The 18,347-nt window shown below is 41.5% G+C and overlaps 1 protein-coding gene across 5 annotated transcripts in view; it reads right to left on the bottom strand.

Moving 5' to 3' along the window:
- Positions 1 to 27: 27 nt before the first annotated feature.
- TAF1 (TATA-box binding protein associated factor 1) overlaps positions 28 to 18,347 on the bottom strand; it is a 33,521-nt gene continuing 15,201 nt past the window's right edge. For 3 of the 5 annotated variants that reach the window (XM_082062047.1, XM_082062045.1, XM_082062048.1), the window contains 23 exons: positions 17,919 to 18,049; positions 17,292 to 17,372; positions 16,724 to 16,873; positions 16,443 to 16,562; positions 16,090 to 16,265; positions 15,326 to 15,567; positions 14,281 to 14,494; positions 13,872 to 14,037; positions 13,492 to 13,703; positions 13,153 to 13,261; positions 12,840 to 12,938; positions 11,937 to 12,114; positions 10,272 to 10,339; positions 9,670 to 9,792; positions 8,423 to 8,515; positions 8,263 to 8,347; positions 7,679 to 7,746; positions 7,481 to 7,597; positions 4,088 to 4,213; positions 2,678 to 2,776; positions 2,284 to 2,434; positions 1,325 to 1,502; positions 28 to 628 (listed from right to left, as the gene is read on the bottom strand). In XM_082062047.1, the coding sequence (XP_081918173.1) occupies positions 412 to 628; positions 1,325 to 1,502; positions 2,284 to 2,434; positions 2,678 to 2,776; positions 4,088 to 4,213; positions 7,481 to 7,597; positions 7,679 to 7,746; positions 8,263 to 8,347; positions 8,423 to 8,515; positions 9,670 to 9,792; positions 10,272 to 10,339; positions 11,937 to 12,114; positions 12,840 to 12,938; positions 13,153 to 13,261; positions 13,492 to 13,703; positions 13,872 to 14,037; positions 14,281 to 14,494; positions 15,326 to 15,567; positions 16,090 to 16,265; positions 16,443 to 16,562; positions 16,724 to 16,873; positions 17,292 to 17,372; positions 17,919 to 18,049 (3,203 nt within the window). In that variant the 3' untranslated portion in view covers positions 28 to 411. The remainder of the gene's footprint in view (positions 629 to 1,324; positions 1,503 to 2,283; positions 2,435 to 2,677; positions 2,777 to 4,087; positions 4,214 to 7,480; positions 7,598 to 7,678; positions 7,747 to 8,262; positions 8,348 to 8,422; positions 8,516 to 9,669; positions 9,793 to 10,271; positions 10,340 to 11,936; positions 12,115 to 12,839; positions 12,939 to 13,152; positions 13,262 to 13,491; positions 13,704 to 13,871; positions 14,038 to 14,280; positions 14,495 to 15,325; positions 15,568 to 16,089; positions 16,266 to 16,442; positions 16,563 to 16,723; positions 16,874 to 17,291; positions 17,373 to 17,918; positions 18,050 to 18,347) is intronic. The other 2 variants (XM_082062049.1, XM_082062046.1) reach the window with 1 other exon arrangement.

The raw sequence follows: 18,347 nt of genomic DNA on the forward strand, positions 1-18,347 counted from the left end.
GACTGAGGCACGGGTCCTGCTGTAGGCCCAGAGAAAAACTTTCCCTTTATAAAAGTAGTTTCATAGTTGTTTAGCATCAGCAGGTATTTTATTCTGAGCCTTTTTTTTCCTGACAGATCTGCATGCACCAAACAGGCTGGTATTTCTGAGGAATTATTTCACATCTTCAAAGGCTGCAGAACACAGCTGGATTCTGGAACTATTACAAGCTGTGGCCACCCAAAAGTTCAGGAGGATGTGCTTGTTTAAAGCTTGTTTTTCACCATTTACTCAAGTCACATGTTTTATAACCAATAAAATATTATATATTTTTTTTAAATCTTGTTAACGCAGTCCACGCGACACCGTTCCCCTCGCCGAAGCGGGACAGGAGAAACCGGGGAGCGCAGAGTGGCCGCGGGTGAGCACGGCTCACTCGTCCGAGTCCAGGTCGCTGTCCCCTGCGATGGAATGAAAGTCCTCGCTGTCCTCCTCGTCCTCGGACAGGTGGACCTGGCTCAAGACGCTGGGCCCACAGCGCTGCTGCTCCTCCTCCTCCTCCTCCTCCGAGATCTCGTACCCTCCCATGCTGCTGAAGCTGGTGTCTCTCGTGTTGGATTTCGGGTCTGGTTCTTCGTAGCTGCCGTAACTAGGAGAAAGGAGATGCTGTTACTGTGCCATCTTTTCAAATCGGCCGCTGATACGGACAATTCTATATTTAACTCCTGTAAAATGTCCCTGGTGTGAAATCCTTGTGGAACACTCAGAGCCACTGTGCACTTTAATTCTGTGAACAGCCAGCTTTTGAAAATAAAAACAGTTCTGATGAAACAATTGTCTACCAGCCTCCTCACCCCACTCCGATATACTCAGGGCAGGAAAAACTGATTGCTCCAACACATTTCATCTGTCATCTTTAACACAGACAGCCCCTTCCCATCATCTCCTCCAGTGTTTTCTGTTGACTTTGTCAAGGTGCTGTGCTGGACCGATCATTCGCCTGACCCAGCACCTGTACGATCATTTATTCGGCAAATAATAGTATTAAGGGCCTGAATTCCATGAGCAGAAAAAGAACATAGGAAGAGTAGGTAAGCTGATATTGCTGTACTTGTCACCTTCTAATAATGGAACTCTTCCAAAATACAGAATATATATATTTCTATTCTTTTGGACTTCAACTAAGCAGTTTCCTTTCAAGTAAGGAAATGCTTATTTTTAGAGGAAAAAAAAAAAAACAACACAAAGTTAATCAGCTAAATAATCCTTTAACTTCAAAGGCATCTTTAAAATAAGTGGTTATGTTTTGACGAATTATTTTAACAAGATTCTCAGCTCTAATTACCTGATGTTACTGTCCTCCATAACATGAGAGGTTTCCCCAGCGTCTCCTTCATAAGACATCATGCTTTCTTCATTGTCCATGCCCATTCGCGTGTTCTCTTGAATAACATGAGGTTGCTTAGGTCTCACTGCATTGGGCTCCACATCGGAGTCGCTGCCACTCTCACTCAGTTGGATAGCTGTGGAATGAACCAACATCTGGTCACAAATCAGCAGTTTTGTTGTCAGTGACTTGCCCATTGTCTTTGTTTAAAAGCTGCAATATTGACTGGAAGGAACGTCTTCAACGTGGTGTCTCCACAAGGGAGCAGAAAAGGTTATCTGGGAGGTGATAACCCCCAATTCTGATGTTATTCAAGAACAACCTCATTACCACCATTACCCAAAAAAGGCCTTATTTGCTCGCCTACTCTGAATAATTCCTCCTTCTTCCCCCTGAATTATTTTCAGAAGCCATCACTAAATACCACCACAAGCTCTTCTGCACAGCAAGTTTTCTAGTAAAACAGGGAACCAATCTGAAGAACCTCCAGACACCTCTTCCGGTTCTTGATTAACGTTGGCCACACTGTTTCACATCAGAATAAACACTGTGCTTTTACTGAACTGCCCATTGCTGGCTCTGCACACCAAATTGTTGCCCCAGTCTTTTCAGAACCATTTGCAGTTTCACTTGATGAAATAAAAGTGGCCAGATCTTGCCTTAACTCTGCTTTCTTTTGTGTCCATACTTACACCATTCCTATTCCATTCTGTTTTCAGTTCCATTTACATTCATCCAATTTTCTCATCTTGCCCTTTGGTCTCTTTTCCTTTTTGAGTACTAGACCACTTGGCCTACATATCCCAGTTATGCTCTGTGCTCTCTACTGCACGTTTTTGTGATGGAAACATTAGAAGATTAGCTGGGTTTGTGAACAAGCAGTTGCAATTAACCTTTTAGAAAAAAAGGACACCTACATGAGAAAGGATTATCTCCCTCTTCCTCACTCCCATCATCATCATCCTCTCCATCCGACATGAGCAAATCTTCATAGAGGACACTGGCCTGGGGCTGCTGGGCTGATCCTTCTTCTTCATCAGCAAGGTCACCATCTGCATCTTCAACTTCCTAGCTCGTGCAAAACAGGAGTAGTGAAGATCAAACAACACAAACTACCGCTGCCATTTCCAGCACACATCTCTTATTTAGCCCACTGTTCATTCTGAAGTATTCACTCATTTCATAATGCTAACATTTCAAAACTACATTCAAGAGTCTCACTATTGCTATGAATACTGTGATGGAGACTTTTACCACAATTATGCAAGTCAACGCGTAGCCTGTGGCTGGGATTTCTGTAAATATACTCACTGGGGCTGGAGTCTTAGGTTTCCCATCATCATCGTCATCAAACCCTTCAATATCTACGTCAGAGTCTTCCTCACCCAGCCTACCTCGCCCCTGGCGCATCTGGATGGGGAACACAAAGAGCGATACCATTGAGGAAGGCACTACTGGACAGGAACCAAAGGGTATGACTGACATCTGGACCACAATGATGGGTGTGGGTGTACAGGGGGGCGGGGAAGACAAAAAGAAAAATATACGTATATCACTTTCAGAGCAAGGATGCTCTCTATTTATTCTAAGACTGGAGAGCACACAGTCTCCACACACTTTTATCCTGATGTGCTCATCCTTGAAAAGGGAGTCTCCAGCCTTACAGCACCAGAGTTCTTTGTCTACCTAGCTATTTCTGGAAAATACCACTAGATCTTAAGAAGTGCTTATTTTCACAAAATATTTGAAAAGCACATGGCAGTTTGCAACAAATCTTCTCCCCTTCTCTCCCCTGTTCTTCCCTCAGTCACCATGAATCCAAGGTAGAGAGGACATGCAGATTCTGTCCCAAAGACTATAAACTGAAAGTCTATAGAAAGCTTGAAGACTTCAAAATCTAGAAGGCATTCTCAAAGCTACAGACAGCCACAATACTAGATGGAAACATTCATATTCAATCTGTTTGTCTGGATTGTTCCAAATAGCTCTCACTAGTCTCTCTGGTACCACCTTCAGTCTTGTGGCTCTCCTCATTTTTATTTTATTTTAATGGTTATATTACTGAACCTCCTTCTGCTATTCCCTCTCCTCCAACAAGTCTTTTTTGTTTAATACAGAATAAAGACCAATAAAAAATGTTCTCTGGTTACTGTAACAAGTTAATTTATAATGATTGAATACCTTTAACCTGTCTGCTTTTTTTTCCTTTTACAACTATGAAGTATCTAGAGTCACAACCATCTCTTCCTAGGTGTTTGCACAGCTTCTACTCATAAGTGAATGCAACCATAATAATCTCATTATCATCTTCCAAATCTGTAGAATGTAGTTCACCATTTCACTATACAGAATCAACAAGGGATTGCATATTAGCCCTTTGTAGCATGAGTCACCAGGTTTCTACTCCCAGAAGTAGTGAAGCAAACAAATATCTGGCCTTAGGCAGATTCTTCTGCAGCTTTTGATTCTCTATTCTTTGTTTTGCAGAGTCTCAATTCCCAGTGCTGTTTAAATTTTTCCTTTTCCCTCAGAGCAGTCAAAATGAAGGAAATACCATAACTTTCAAAATGGATTTCCTCCTCTGCTTGGGAAACCTGCTGATCTTTGTCACCTGTTTCCTACAAAGTAATTGCCTCTTTTCAGTAATTTCCTTACACAACCCAACTCTCCAACCACATGAAAAAAATCACAGAATCATAGAATACCAGGTTGGATTCTGACCTGAGTTCCTCGCTTCTCTGGGGTAGTGATGGGAGTGTCCATAGCAGACAAATTGCTCTCATCTTGATAGACTGAAGCATCATGTGACATACTGAGGGAAGTGTTGGTGTCATAGAAATCAGGTGGCTAAAGTATATGTGGAAATAGGAGACACAACATTCTCAGGCACTGAACTGAGACTAGAACAGTATCTTGAGAGGCAAGACGGGGACTTCAGGACTAAATGCAAAAAGCATTTTTTTGGCATGGTGTTTATATCATTAAAGACCGCTTAATCAAAATAAACTATTTATTCTTTAAAGAACAAACATGGTAAAATGCAATAGCTCACAACCTCAGGTTTGAAGATTGCCAAACCGCAGATTTTAAAACAGAAGTCAGTACTTCCACACAGTGCAGTCCTATAGAGGCCAAAATCGTAAAGGGAATCCAAAAGGATTAGACAGATTTATAGAGAACAGGCCTCTGTGCAGCTCATGAATACAATGGTCTAGATGCAACACCAGTTTACGGTGCCTGAGCAGCCAACTGCCAGGAGCAGAGGCTTCAGTGAAAGAAGGATCACCACCGCATGTTTGCATCCACTTACTTCTGGACCCTGACAGAGACAGAATACTTGATTACATCAGTCTTTGGTTTGACTCATCAGGGCCCTTTTCATTTCCATTCCTACAATGGAAATGGTGTTGCAACCACAAATGCTGCTATTAGAACTGGAAAAGTCCATCACATATGAAATATCATAGCAAAGCTTCAACTTACAATCAATTCTATGTAAATCACTGTCTCAAGAGTCCCTAAAGCTGACAAAAGCAAAAAAAAAGCGGGGTTTGGATAACGTGTTCTAAAAGCCAATCTGTAGCTTGCATGCCAGTTGACCTCTGAAGAGTTAATGAGGAACTACAGGTTAGGATTTTGACAAAATGCCTGTATAATACACAGCTTATATATTATTACAATCCTAGAAGTGTTAAGAGCAGCAGAAATACTGTTTAAATTAAGCAAAACAGGCTTCCTAAGAATTTAAGCAGACATGTAAACCACAGACAACTCTACTTGCTGCATTTGCTTCTTATCCTGGAGTCCAACTCCTGAAGACGCATATGGGAAGATAAACATTAGTCATCACAACTGCATTTGAAATAAAGGGAACTAAAGCCAAGCAACCATCACCAGACCTGCCATCTGTGACAGCTCTGGGAGCGTGGGAAGCGGGAGCGTTACCTCCAGCCAAGAAGGGAAAGGGCGGCCTTCAGATGGCAAGTTGGAGGGAGAAGCTCCAGAGCTCTCTGCTTTAGCAAGCACAGAGAAGGAGCAAACAACTCATGGGCAGTTCCCTGATCAAGCCTCTTCTCCTCTCTCCCGATCAACGTGGAAAAAATCCAAACAGGTAATACTGCTCTTGGGAAGGAAACCGTCAGATACAGAGAAGAACGATATTTTTGTCCCTCATTCTGAGGTACTGGGATCATCCTTGAAATGTGTCAATAGTTTCAACCACTGATCTCCAAAGGCTCCCTGGCAGCCCGACACTTCCCATTGCCAGGAAGGTCTTTTTCTGCGAAACTCAGTTATACTTTTTTATTTTTTTGGGGGGGGGGAGAGATGGATGGAGTGTGTTAAATATTGCCCCAAAATTGTATGTAGCCTTCTACCTGGCTCCAGCCATATAATCTTGGTATATCTATTGCCTAAAAAACAAATTAAACTCATTTTTCTCTCAAAAATAAACTTTATAAGAGGTTAAATTGTTCCTTCGACTTCAAGCCCCTCTTTTCTGCTCTGACTCTGCTAAAATGAAATGCAGCTGTCCAGATGTAATCACACCAGACTTGCACAGAACAGAAAAATTATTGGTCTACAATTGGGATGAAAAACTGCAAAGAAAGCGTTGCTCTGTCATCCTGCATCGAGCATACAACATTTGAATTTCAATCATTCAGTTATTAGCAGAGATCTTTTCCAAGGCTTATGAACTTCAGCAGTTTTCCAAATATACAAAAGGCACATTTCAGACACCAGGGTGACATTCCCTGGACCATTACCTAAGTTATCAGGCAAATTCCAAAGGCAATTTTATTTTTCAGGCATGAACTTGTCGTTCCCGGTTGAGGTTTTTTATTGATGTTTTTTAAAACAACCAAACAGCCTGAGGCAAGAAGCAGCATTAAAAAAAAAAAAAGCCTAAATGGCTTATAAAACTTTACCAAACTGTAAACACTGACAACGCAGTCAGTCATACAATCTCCAGTCAAAATTATGCTTCCAACTTGGTCTATAATATATACAAAATAACTGACATATCCAATTGTCTCCTATAAAATAATAATGACGAATAAAAAAAAATGTATTTCTATTAGAACCAAAATAAATACAGAATCCCACCAAAGTATGCAGAGGAGTTGTACTTCGCTGACCATATTAGGCAGTTTCTTTGCTCATAGCAATAAGCCTCTTCAAAACTGCCCCTACCAAACAACTCTCTGGCTTCTCAGCACTACAGTATCGATGTTTTCTCCTCTTGTGCTCCTCACCCTTTCACTGCTTGCCTTCTGGGGGTTTCTAACTGCGACACGTGTGTCCTGGTTTCAGCTGGGATCGAGTTAGTTTTCTTTCTACCAGCTGGTGTAGTGCTGTGTTTTGGATTTAGTATGAGAAGAATGTTAATAACACACTGATGGGGCTGTTGCGGGGTAGTCAAGGACTTTTTTACCCTCCCGTGCTCTGCAAGGTGCACAAGGTGCTGGGAGGGAGCACAGCCAGGACAGCTGCTCCAAACTGGCCAAAGGGCTGTTCCTGACCATATGCTCAAAACTGGAGTTGGCCCAAGGGTGCAAATATTGCTGCTTGGGAACCCATGGGCTACAGGTGTCATGGGTGGTGAGCAATTGCAATGTGCATCACTTATTTTGCACATTCTATTAATATTATTATTATTTTCCTTCACTGTCCTATTAAAACTGTTTTTATGTAAACTGACAAGGCTTTTTTCCCCTTTTGATTCTCTCCCTCATTGCACTTGGGGGGATGGGGGTATTGAGCGAGCAGCAGGTCCTAGTTGCCAACTGGGGTTAAACCACAACAACTTGTGCAGTCTTTGAATTTCTAGCCAACATCCAGTTGTACCTGCCCGGATACAGCTCATCTTGAGACCAGTTTTGCATGTTGCTTGGGAAATTACCTTCTTTGTCTAGGTATCTCACTCTCTGAAGCATCATAACTGCTGCTCATCTTTATCCTTAAAAAATAGCTGTTAATACACCATCCAACAAGATACTCTACTAAAAGACAAACTGCAGACAGATGAAGAACAGTAAACAAGGAAGTATCTTTAGATGAAACATCCAGGAGATTGAAACTAGAAGAAAGCAAAAACTTTTCTTGGTCACTTGCCTGTGGAGTGTAGGGACCAGGGGTCATAGGATCAAGACTTTCCAGATCTGCCTCCTCTAGTGCTGCTTCCTTAGCAGTAGAGATGTCTCTCTCAAGTTGAGTCAGGTGCTCATCATACTAAGAAAAAAGAAGCTTGCTAAGGTTGCAGAACAGAAAATTCAAACATGCAAAAATATTACACTAGAGTTGTCCACATACCTCAGCTAAGGTTTGGTAACAGATGTTTACAATCTCCTGGGCTGTTTTTGTGTACTGACTGTCTGGCCCTGTAGTGAGAAACAAATCTCTTTATGCATTCTGACATTTGCTCAGTTCCAGCTGCTGAGGCAGAAACACTGGGTTTCATTACATAGCTCTCATGACACAGGTCCCTAAATCCCAACACCTTCTGATCTATTAATAGGAAGAAATATAGAGCAGGGTTCATACTCAGCTAACAAAGAGCAACCAGTTTGTTCTAGCATTAAAGATATGATTATGGAGACAGGAAGGTTTTACCCTGTCAATCTCAAGGAAATTCCCTAAAATCATTGAAGCAGAGATGTGCAGTGAACAAGTAGAAAATCTTCCCCAAATGTAACTGCCCCATTCAACACAACATAATAAATAAAGCACCACATGACAGTGAAAATGTCACTGTTTAAGCATCTCTTTTCTCAGCAGGAAAGCAACAATCAAGCTCAGGATTCACAGCTTCAGGCTTTGACAGCACTACAGAACAGGGGCCCAGATGTATTCATTTAAGTACAGAAGGCAGCTGAAGCCTTATTTTCACCACCTACCATTGTACTTTATGCTGTTGGCAAGGATGAGGTTAACATCATCCAGGAAAGTCTCTCTGTTCTGGTACTTGTGTTTGGAGATATTCTGGAAGAGATTGTCACCCAGTAAGTAATCAAGTCTAAACATGTCTCAAGTGGCTGCTCAGTACAAGCTACACACCTTGCGGATAGTCTCCAGATCCATTGGATTAGCAATCACCTTGTAATAATCAGGAACAAACTTTTTGTTAACTGGATGATGAAATGGCCAAGACTAAAAGAAAGAAAACAGATAAGTTTAGAAAGCTTCTGTGCACAATTTTTAACAGTTTGAGGTACAAATTTCATAAAGCAAGTCTCCAGAACTGATTAACACCCAAAATGTATGGAAAGTATTTATCCCAAGGCATCTTGATTCCAATCATTTAGCTTCAGGAGGGACACAGAAGATCTACCAGTTGGATTTTTAACTAGGCCTGCTGATATCCATTTGACAGTAGAAACATGTAATACAAAATAGTAATGACTTTTCTATTTAGTATCACTGTTTCCTGCACAACACGACTGCAGTATCCAGCAAGAACACTCATTGCTTGTACAATAAACAAAGAACATAAACCTATGTCTGATCTCACAACAGTGGCTACACGTACCAGTTAACAGTTCATCATGTTGTGACAGCATAGAAAAACTCTAAAATCTGCTTCTAAACATCAGATATCTGATCAGATACCTGAATAGAGAATGGAACTAACGAAGTTTTAAAAAGGGCAGGCATTACGCCCTCTCTCATTCAGTCTAACCACTCTTGTTCCTTCCTCCATTCAGACACAAAACACATAGATGAGCAACACTGAAGTCTTTATCTGTGCGGTTTCATTTGGTAAGCTTAAGGCTGGAGGGCTTTTTGTTTGATTTGAGTTTGTTTGTTTTTAATACTAATGAACTAGTACAAGACTGGGTAAACCTGATAAATTAGAAATCACCTTGAGTTTCATTTGCACCTGAAAACTGCAGTGTTGCAGTGTGCTCCAAGACCTACCAAAGCAAGTGCTTAACCAGCAGGAGAAGAGTATGTTTTACAATGACCATGCTTAATGAAAATCAGTGACTTAGTACTCATGGGAGACTGACACAGGCACTACCCAGGAGTGAGAGCAGCAGGAAAAGACCTGGAACCCAACCTTCACTCCTGGACCTTCGCTCCAATGAAGGGGATGAGTACAGGTGTGTCTGTGCCAGTCAGAAAAATCACAGGCCAGCTCCCTGACAGAGCACTTTTGGTCATTGGTTTTGTTTTGTTTTTTGGGGTGTTCGTTTGTTTGCTTTTTGCAGTGCACTAACCACCACAGTGTAACTATACAGCCATGGGACTATAATCTGCACACTTTGCGCATCACACACACACGCTCTACTCAAGCTACATACGTCTGGAACTGCCATCATCTTTTGAGTGACGATGTTATCCAAAATGAAGGAAAAGGCCACTTGATCATCATCATCCAGGAGGGGATTAATTGCTTTTTCTAATCGAGCCAGCTTATCTTCTTTCTGCAATAAAAGTAAGGAACTTCAATGGCTGACCCGACCCTAAATTAGTAACTGTTGGTATCAGGATAATCTGTCCCAAAGAGACTCCCATTCAGCTTTTTATGAAGACACTTGTTAAATAAGAGGAGATAATAGCCTAGATATAAGAAAATGCAGTTACTTAGAAGAAACTTAACTGAAAGGAAAAATTACTAAAAGAGAACTGGTCCTGTTTTAGCCAAAACCAGGACACCTACATACAAGATCGAGTAACCAGAGTAACAAACAAGCATCTGTTTTTTGAGAAAAACTCCTACGTGAGCTGTTTATAATCATAAAAGTTCAAATACACCGCAGGGTGGGGGGAGGAGTTCCCTTATTCTTCTAATCTCCTTAAAGCCCTGTGTTTGACCTCCTCGCATCTTCTATCTGCAAACTCCACAACCACCCCGACCATCCCTCCCTCTCTGCCCTGATCACAACTCATTCACCAGACTCGCCTCTTTCAGCTTTTCATCACACAGGTCCAGCATGGACTGAGATATCTGTGTCAGTGAGTGCTTTGGCCCTGCAAATACACAGAAAGTACAGTGAGATAGTCCAGCCTGATTAAAAAGGCCAATTATGTCACAATATTAATTAATCTTTACTCCTAAAGCATCTCTGATTATATTTCTACCACAGTTGGGAGTATATGCTCAAGTATACTCTCAATGCACAGAATTATTAAAGTTTAGTATAGATTTTATATAAGAAAAGCTTATTTGCAGCAAATATTCACACTTCTGCCATACATTCTGTTAAGGTTTGGGAACCCTATTGCAGGGGTGTCAAACTCATTTTCACCGGGGGCCACATCAGCTTCTCGGTTGCCTTCGAAGGACCGAATGTAATTTTAGCACTGTATGAATGTAACTTCTGTATAAATGTAGGAGTAGTTACATTCATACAGTCCTAAAATTACATTCGGCCCTTTGAAGGCAACTGGGAGGTGGATGTGGCCCCCGGTGAAAATGAGTCTGACAGCCCTGCCCTGTGGGAAAGCAGCTGTGCCTGGGGAACATTGGCCTCTAAGGCCTCCACCTTTGCCAAACTTTCAGAGTATATGTCATGACATTTCTGTTCCCTCCATTAAATCCAGTCAGTGAAGCACAACAGCTAAGGAAGGCAAGATGGACACTGAAGGAGTATTCAGAAAACCAGAGCTTTCAAAAATTTAATGATTCCTCAAACATGGAAACAGGTATTCGCAACAGAACTATGAACAAAATCTCATTTATTAGGATAAAACAGGGACTTAGCTGTCAAAACAGTAAAGGAAGCGGCAAAGCCACAAAACCAGTGCTGTCAGTGTCCCCCTGAATGCTGCCCAGCCCAGGGAGACTGAATGCAGCTGGGAGGTTTTTGTTGAATGGATACTTTTTGGACAAAGACCTTTCTATCAGCAGTCACAATACAGCTGACCTATAGTTGCCCAACGAATCAGCACTTTTCCCCAGCAGATACATGCTCTACTGCAGAATCTACACTTTTTTGTTTTTTAACTAGCTTTCTGACTTTTCCAAATGGGGAAAAAAATTATTGCAACTAAGAACCAAAAATATGCAAAATCATTATGGTAAACTCTACAGAAAGCTGCATGCTCCAAGGCAATGCTTCAAGAAGTGTGAACTATTTGTACTGAAAGATTAATTCACTAGAGCATAATATTGAGAAAATAAGCTCACAAGTATCTCCCCATGCATCCACGTCTGAAAGCAAAAAGGAAGGACACTCATACTGTAGCCTGCTGAAAATAAAGTTTTGCTCAGCTTCACTGTGTATGAAGCGGATATGCAGGACTTTGCTTCAGTGCCATCTGATTTAATACAGGCACCAGCGTCTTCAGTCATTGAGAGGTCCACAATTGAACTGCAGTTCCTACATCACAGTCATCATTTAGTTACTGTCAAATGCTACGGTCCACTTCTTTCTTATATATGATTAAGCTCATTAACCTTAATACAGTCTTTCAGGTATATCTGGAAAAACATGTTTACTGTTGCCATCTGACAGTGAATTTATTCTGCTTTTCTGTTGCTTTTGTTATTTCTAAAAGATCCACACTTCATGCATGTACAGTGTATTAGCAGAAACGCAGTTTCCCTGCGTTGTCAATAGCCTACCATTGTACGTCGCGCTGTTCTTAACAATTAGTTCCAGGTGTTCCCTGAACTCTTCCCGGGATGGGTACTGCCGCTTACGAACATTTTCACGCAGGGTCTGTAAATCCATGGGCCGAGTAATAATCTTATAATAATCTTTGACAACCTTTGGATTTACAGGTGTATGAAAGGGGTAAGTCTGAGGATGAAGAAAAGAAAATGCATGCTTATTAACACAGGTAATCTCAGTTCAACCTCCACAGTTGAATAGGCACTAACATATGAAACCTTTACACAATCAGTTCCTTAACTGCATCAGGGAAAATATGATAAGCCCCATGGTAGCTATCACTTTCCTCTATAAAATGTTCTTTAATACCATCATAAGAAGAAAAATCTCACAAAGAATTCCCAAATCGAATTTTTGTTAAGCAGCTAAAAGTCAAGAAACAACTTTTAACTTCTCATTTCAACTCAAATCTTCCATTTAATCCTTTGATTTTGCAAGTTTCTGGTAAAATCTGGTCAGAAGCAGTGAAGCACACAATTTTCTCCAGTGCCACTTATATAAAAGTATTGCACGTTACTACATCGAGTGTTACACATATTTTTCTGGTTTTGGTGGGGCTGAGAGGGGGAGAAAAACAAAAAAAAATATATATATCACACCCCAGGCTTTGAATATGTATCCATAAAGAACTATTTGACCTTTTTTTCTGATGTGGATGTTTTAATCTCAAAAAGATTCTGAGCTGAGGTAATTTAGGAAATAATGCACACGAATCGTGTGCAGGGCAGGGGAAAAAGAAGTGGCACAGCACTGATCTGAGAAAAGCCTAGCCTAATTTTGGAATCTATGACACATAACCTACTGCAACCATATTGCTCAAGACACAGGCTTTTGGTCTCATAGCTTAAACTTACATTAGGAAGATCCCTTATGTCATTGATGATGCCCTCCAAGATGGATGACAGCGTCACCATGGGATCTGTTCGCCGTCGGTGGATAGATTTATGAGGACGCTAAAGAAATCAGAGGCAGAAAAATTAACGCAGTTCCAAGATGCAAAATATTTACCCAGAGAAATCCTAGGTAATTTAGTTTATTAATTTATCAATTTACTGGGCAGGTAACTGTGCTGGATGTGGAAGAAGCCCAGGAATAGTAATGTAACCTGCCAGTGGGTACAAACAGAAAAAGAGAAGCTGCAATCAACTCAGTAACACTTTCACTCACATTCAGATAATCACAGTGAACGGTTGTCCCTACTCGCCGCTTCTTCTTTGGAGGAAGCTGCTGTTTAGGAAACTTCAGGACCAGTGATTTCCTGCGAACCTCATCCGCACTACGTAAAAACAAAAAAGCATAATATGCTCTCCAGTTGCCTTGTGAATCCAGACCATTCATCCCTCAGTATTGACTCTGGCGCCATCATACCAAATACACAAATGAAATACTGTACTAACAGTCTGTGTAAAGCCCTTTCACTGTATTGCTGTGATTAATATACGTATCAGTATTCTGCACTATTTTGTTTTTCTTACTACCCTTCAGTATCTTTGCTTCTTCCCTTACCTCTCAATCAGTTGTTTTCCCAGGACAATTTTTGTTCCTTCCACTTTGATGAGTTCTTCATTATCATTGTGAATGACTGTTTTTTCCAGCTCTTCCTCCTGCTCCTCTGTCATTGCAACAGGATTAGAAGGTGGGGCATTTGTTTGGTAGTAAAGAGGGCAGAACTTATTAGTCCTCATATGGCCAATTGCACCACATGCTCCACATTTTAGCTGCAAAATTATAAGAAAGATGACAGATCAGAATTCATACATAGCCTCCCAGTTTAGAGGCAAAGTATCATTAAAATCCCCTTGTCAGACCTTTCATACATCACTAGAACAGAAAACTTTTGCAATACCCGAGATCTGTTAACATGCTTCACACATGGATATGCTTACTTTCAAGTCTGGACGCTCTTTCATCTTCTTGGGTTTCTTTTCTGGCGGGCCCTTGAGTTTCTCTTTTTCTTGGTTCCTTTTTAACCTCCGTAATTGTTCCTGGATCCTGCGCCGCTCCTTCCGCATTTCCTCACGGTGCTGTTCATCAAATAAAGCAAACTTTCGTCTGGAGGGAAAAAACAAAAACCACCAGTTTTTCACCTAAATTGATAATTTACCAGGTCCTCTTCTGCCAGGTCAATCACTGCACAATATCCGTAACACCCTCCAAATGGACAGCCATTAAATCTCTCTCTCCACACAATTACGGTGCTGGGCTTCTACCCTCAATTCTACATTTCTTCATACTGCCAATACAATGAAATAGGCTACAGATAAAGTTTAAAAAAAAAAATCATATAGGTCTTACATGAACTCTTCATCTTTGGTAGTACGTATGCGGCAGTAGGCATCAATAACAGCGGGCTTCCGAACTGTCTCGCACCTCACGTATTCTTTCCCATCCTCATCTCTAAACGTGCGATAGATTTTGAGGCGGCGGCCAGTGGCAGAGGAATTAAGGCTGGTTACAGAGGCAGTGTCATCATCTTTGTGAGAGTTTGCTGAGGCTCCTGAAGCTGATGCTACAACAGAGTGTTTTATTTACTTTTAATTTCTTTCACACTGTAGAAACATCATTGTTCACATACACCAGATAGTTTTGGCTTAAAAACTTCAAAGACATAAATTCAGGAAAACCTAAGCAATAAGTCTCTCCCTTGCTTGCTCATGGTCTCTTACTGTGACATGTGTTGCCCTGAAATGAAGGTGAACTACTATATTATCCACATGGATTATAAAGCCAGAACAGCTACAGTCAACAAGGTGCCCAAGTTCAAACACTTTTACCTGCCAGTTAGGGACCTGTCAAGTTCTCTTTTGTAATGCACTTATAATAAACACGTCTCCTGGAGATCGAAATTGGGCAGCTGTCCAGTTACCTCCCAAACATGCTGCTACAGCACACAGTATAACAGACACTGCTATCAGTCTACATATTGTGCCTCTGTTTCATATACCTGGCTGTGTTTAAACACAAGATCCAATTAGAGTACCATAAGCTGGTTGCAGGAACTATTTGTGAACACTTCTCGAGAAAACGACTCAAAACCAACCCCCATCCCCCCTCCAAAAGAAGGAAAACTTAATCAGCAAGCAGCAGTGTATATCTAAAGAAATAACAAAGTTTATAGTTCAAAATAAGCAAAGCTATGGGAAAAAAAAAAAACACTTTAAATGCATTTTCAGCCACTAACTGCTCCAGAGAAGGAAGAAGCCCCAGCTAAGGATGCTTGTATATTCTCCCTATAAGGAATCCACACTCGCCTCTGAGAGGCCAGATCAGCACATTTTGAGGCCTGCGACTAAGTCCTGCATCCCTTCCCAGACACATTCTGGTGGTTGCAGTTACTTACACAGCCCCTTTTTGTCTCTCCTGTCCTTTTTGCCCCTCTCTTTGTCATTGCCACTGTCTTCTCCCAGGAGCATCCTTTGCAATTCCTTTCGTTCCTGCTCTTCTCTTTCCCGAGAGAGCTGAGAACTAGTTTTCTTGTTCTGTAACATATTCTCAATATTCTTTCCCATCTCTTCAAAGTCACTGTCTTCAGCTGAGCTGCTATCTGTGTCTGTTGACAAGATCTCAGTGGATTCCAGAACCCTGAAACAGGAGGAACCTTGATAGTCAGTTAGGTGCCCCCCCCTGTTACCTTCCCAGAAATACCAAGGTAAAAATGACAAAAGGTTTGAAAATTAATGTTGCAAATCACTACTACAAGAATAGACATATTCGCTCCTCAGTCCTCCTGTAATCCCCATGTCCAAAAGATCAATTGCTCCAAGCCAATCTTCTCCAACAAGTTGATCTCTTCATCAACAGTACTATATTCCCTCCCCTAGGGTGGTGAACTATTGATCTGTGGACAGCAGAACACCTCATGGCAGACTATGAAAATCATTCTACCTTTCTAAAAGGTCTATGCCACCAGGACATTAAGGCTAACCCAGAAGTTTCTATTAACAGCCAAATCCTCTTTCTCAGGGCTGGATTTTGTGGGCCCAACCAGCTGAATCAACATCTCTACCATGACATATCAGTGAGCCCCAGGCACACATAGTTCTGGACTTTATAAGGTGGGGACTGGGTGGGGTTCAAGGCTGTACACATCGGATAAGAACTTACTTATTTTGTAAATCAAAGATGCGCTGACACTCTTCTTTGTATCTCTCCTGATGTTCTGCTACTGAAAACCGAGACCCACGTGCAAATTTGCTCATAGGACCTTCCCCTGAACGAGCCTGCTCTGTGGACATCGTACGTACCACATCAATCACTTCCCACCGGGACAACTTCTTTATCTGGAAAGAAGAAGATGGACTAGAAATGGCTTCAGAGATATACAACTACGGCAGCTGACTGTGGATTTCAAGTCCATTACACACAGAGTATTTATGAGTGTTTATGTCCCTTTCACCTCCAGCTGCTGAATCTGTTAGTGAAGAGAACTCTGCAACCTGCTCCAGGTTGATGCTCACCTCTTCTTCGGGCACTCCAAATTTACGCAGAAGCTGTTTAGCATTTTTGAGAGAAAGTCGTCGCAGATCAGCATCTGTCCCAGTCACTGTCTTTTTCACTGGCTGAGGTTCTTTATCATCCTGTTCAGAGGAAGGTGCAGCCTATTAATGTCATCACATAATAGTCTTTCCTAGGCTCATCTTCAGATATTTGCTCTTCCTAATGCCCCATATTTAATCCATTTCTCCCACATGACTTTCCAGTTATTGTTCCTTGTCCGACCCAACCTTGGGAACTGTACCTTCTGCTGAGTTGGTTTGTTTGGAATCTTCACATAAGAAAATCCTTCACCACAACCGGTAGGATCTGCTACACCAGTCACTTCTAGGAGGCACTTGCCCTTCATAGCGGCAATGAAGGCTCGTGTGGTGTTCCACGGAGCTGTGCGCACCTGCCAGCAAGAAGAGAAACACGTCCTCACAATCCTGCCACTATCAAGGAGAATTCCAAGCTTTATATTTTGTATTCTTCCAGTCATACTGAGAACTTTTCAGTTGACATAATGAGGGTCAAAATTCCACTTACTGATCCTTCAGTTGCCCTGATAAAACCTCTGTGAAGAAACAAGGTGCTAGACAACTCACAAAAGGCATTTAAATCAAAAAACCTTAAGGGCTGAAAGGACATGGCACGAAGGATCCCCAAACACAGGTGTAACCTTGGCAGCAGCATTCCCAGGAAAGTCACAAGAATGTTTGATCTACTGAATCCTACTTTAAATATGTCCTTTATATTTAAAGACCTCGTTTCTCTCCTGCTACGCAGATTTATATATTGGCATGCATTCTCATACATCGCTCTGACAGTACCTCATCATCAATCTTCATTTGGAAATCCTCTTCATTCTCCTCTTCTGGCGCAAAGAAGGATTTCTCCCCATAACCTGCATCCTACAGAGAAATATTAGGAAAAAATTAGAACCTAAAGTCTTAAAAAGGTTACTGGAGAGAGAACTAGAAGTGTATTATGAATCTCCTGTGGAGACTTGTCATGCTGAACAAGCACACTTCCACAGACACTTATTTGCCAAATTCACTGTGACCTACAGTATCACAGACATCAAACTGCCCAGTATTTTGTCAAAACTCCATAACTAAATGCTACATTTGGATTCAAAAAAAATAACCAGTCTCCCTCATAGCCACGTACTGGTTACTTTCTGCTGTAGAGCTCCAGGTAGAAACATAAGCCCTTTCTCATACCTTCCCTTTGCTACCTTTGAGCATAGCTAACTCAATATCTAGACCATAGGTGGTAAGAATATAATGTCTCTCTCTTCAAGAATTTAACTCCCTTCTTACAGAGCAGAAAACGTAGCAAGTTGCCCAGTAGTCAGGGCCTAATTTACTGCAAAATCAGCTTCAGGCAGAAGGTGTCACCTCGCCTCACCCTTCACTTGTCAGTAACTTGCCTTAGAGACTCCAAGGACCGTTTACCTTCAGTCGCTGCTCAGCTGCAATCATGCTGTAATAAGCACAGCACTGTTCCGGGGACACCATCGCTCTGATCTCTTCCTCTGTCGGCAATCTGAAATCTGGCTTTAAAACCCACCAGTTTGAGTCCATCCCTAAAAAATGCACAGATCAAACACTGGGTAGTTTCCCACAAATGTTGGATGCCATCATAATCCTAACTGTATTTCAAGATTTGCTGCAATGCTGGCAAAAGTAGCAAATATGACAAACCTGTGACACTTAGACCATGAAAAGTGACAGGCTTTTTCATTCTGCATTTGTCTAAGTCAACATCCCCTAACTCAGTGTGTTATATCAGGAAACTCTCATACATTCATGCTCATTCAATGTATAAACTACATTCCAAAAGCACCTACTCTATCCTTCACTTCCTCACTTCAAACTCCTTTT

This window comes from Streptopelia decaocto (genome assembly GCF_964273445.1).
Source record: "Streptopelia decaocto genome assembly, chromosome: 10".
NCBI classification, from domain to species: Eukaryota; Metazoa; Chordata; class Aves; order Columbiformes; family Columbidae; genus Streptopelia; species Streptopelia decaocto.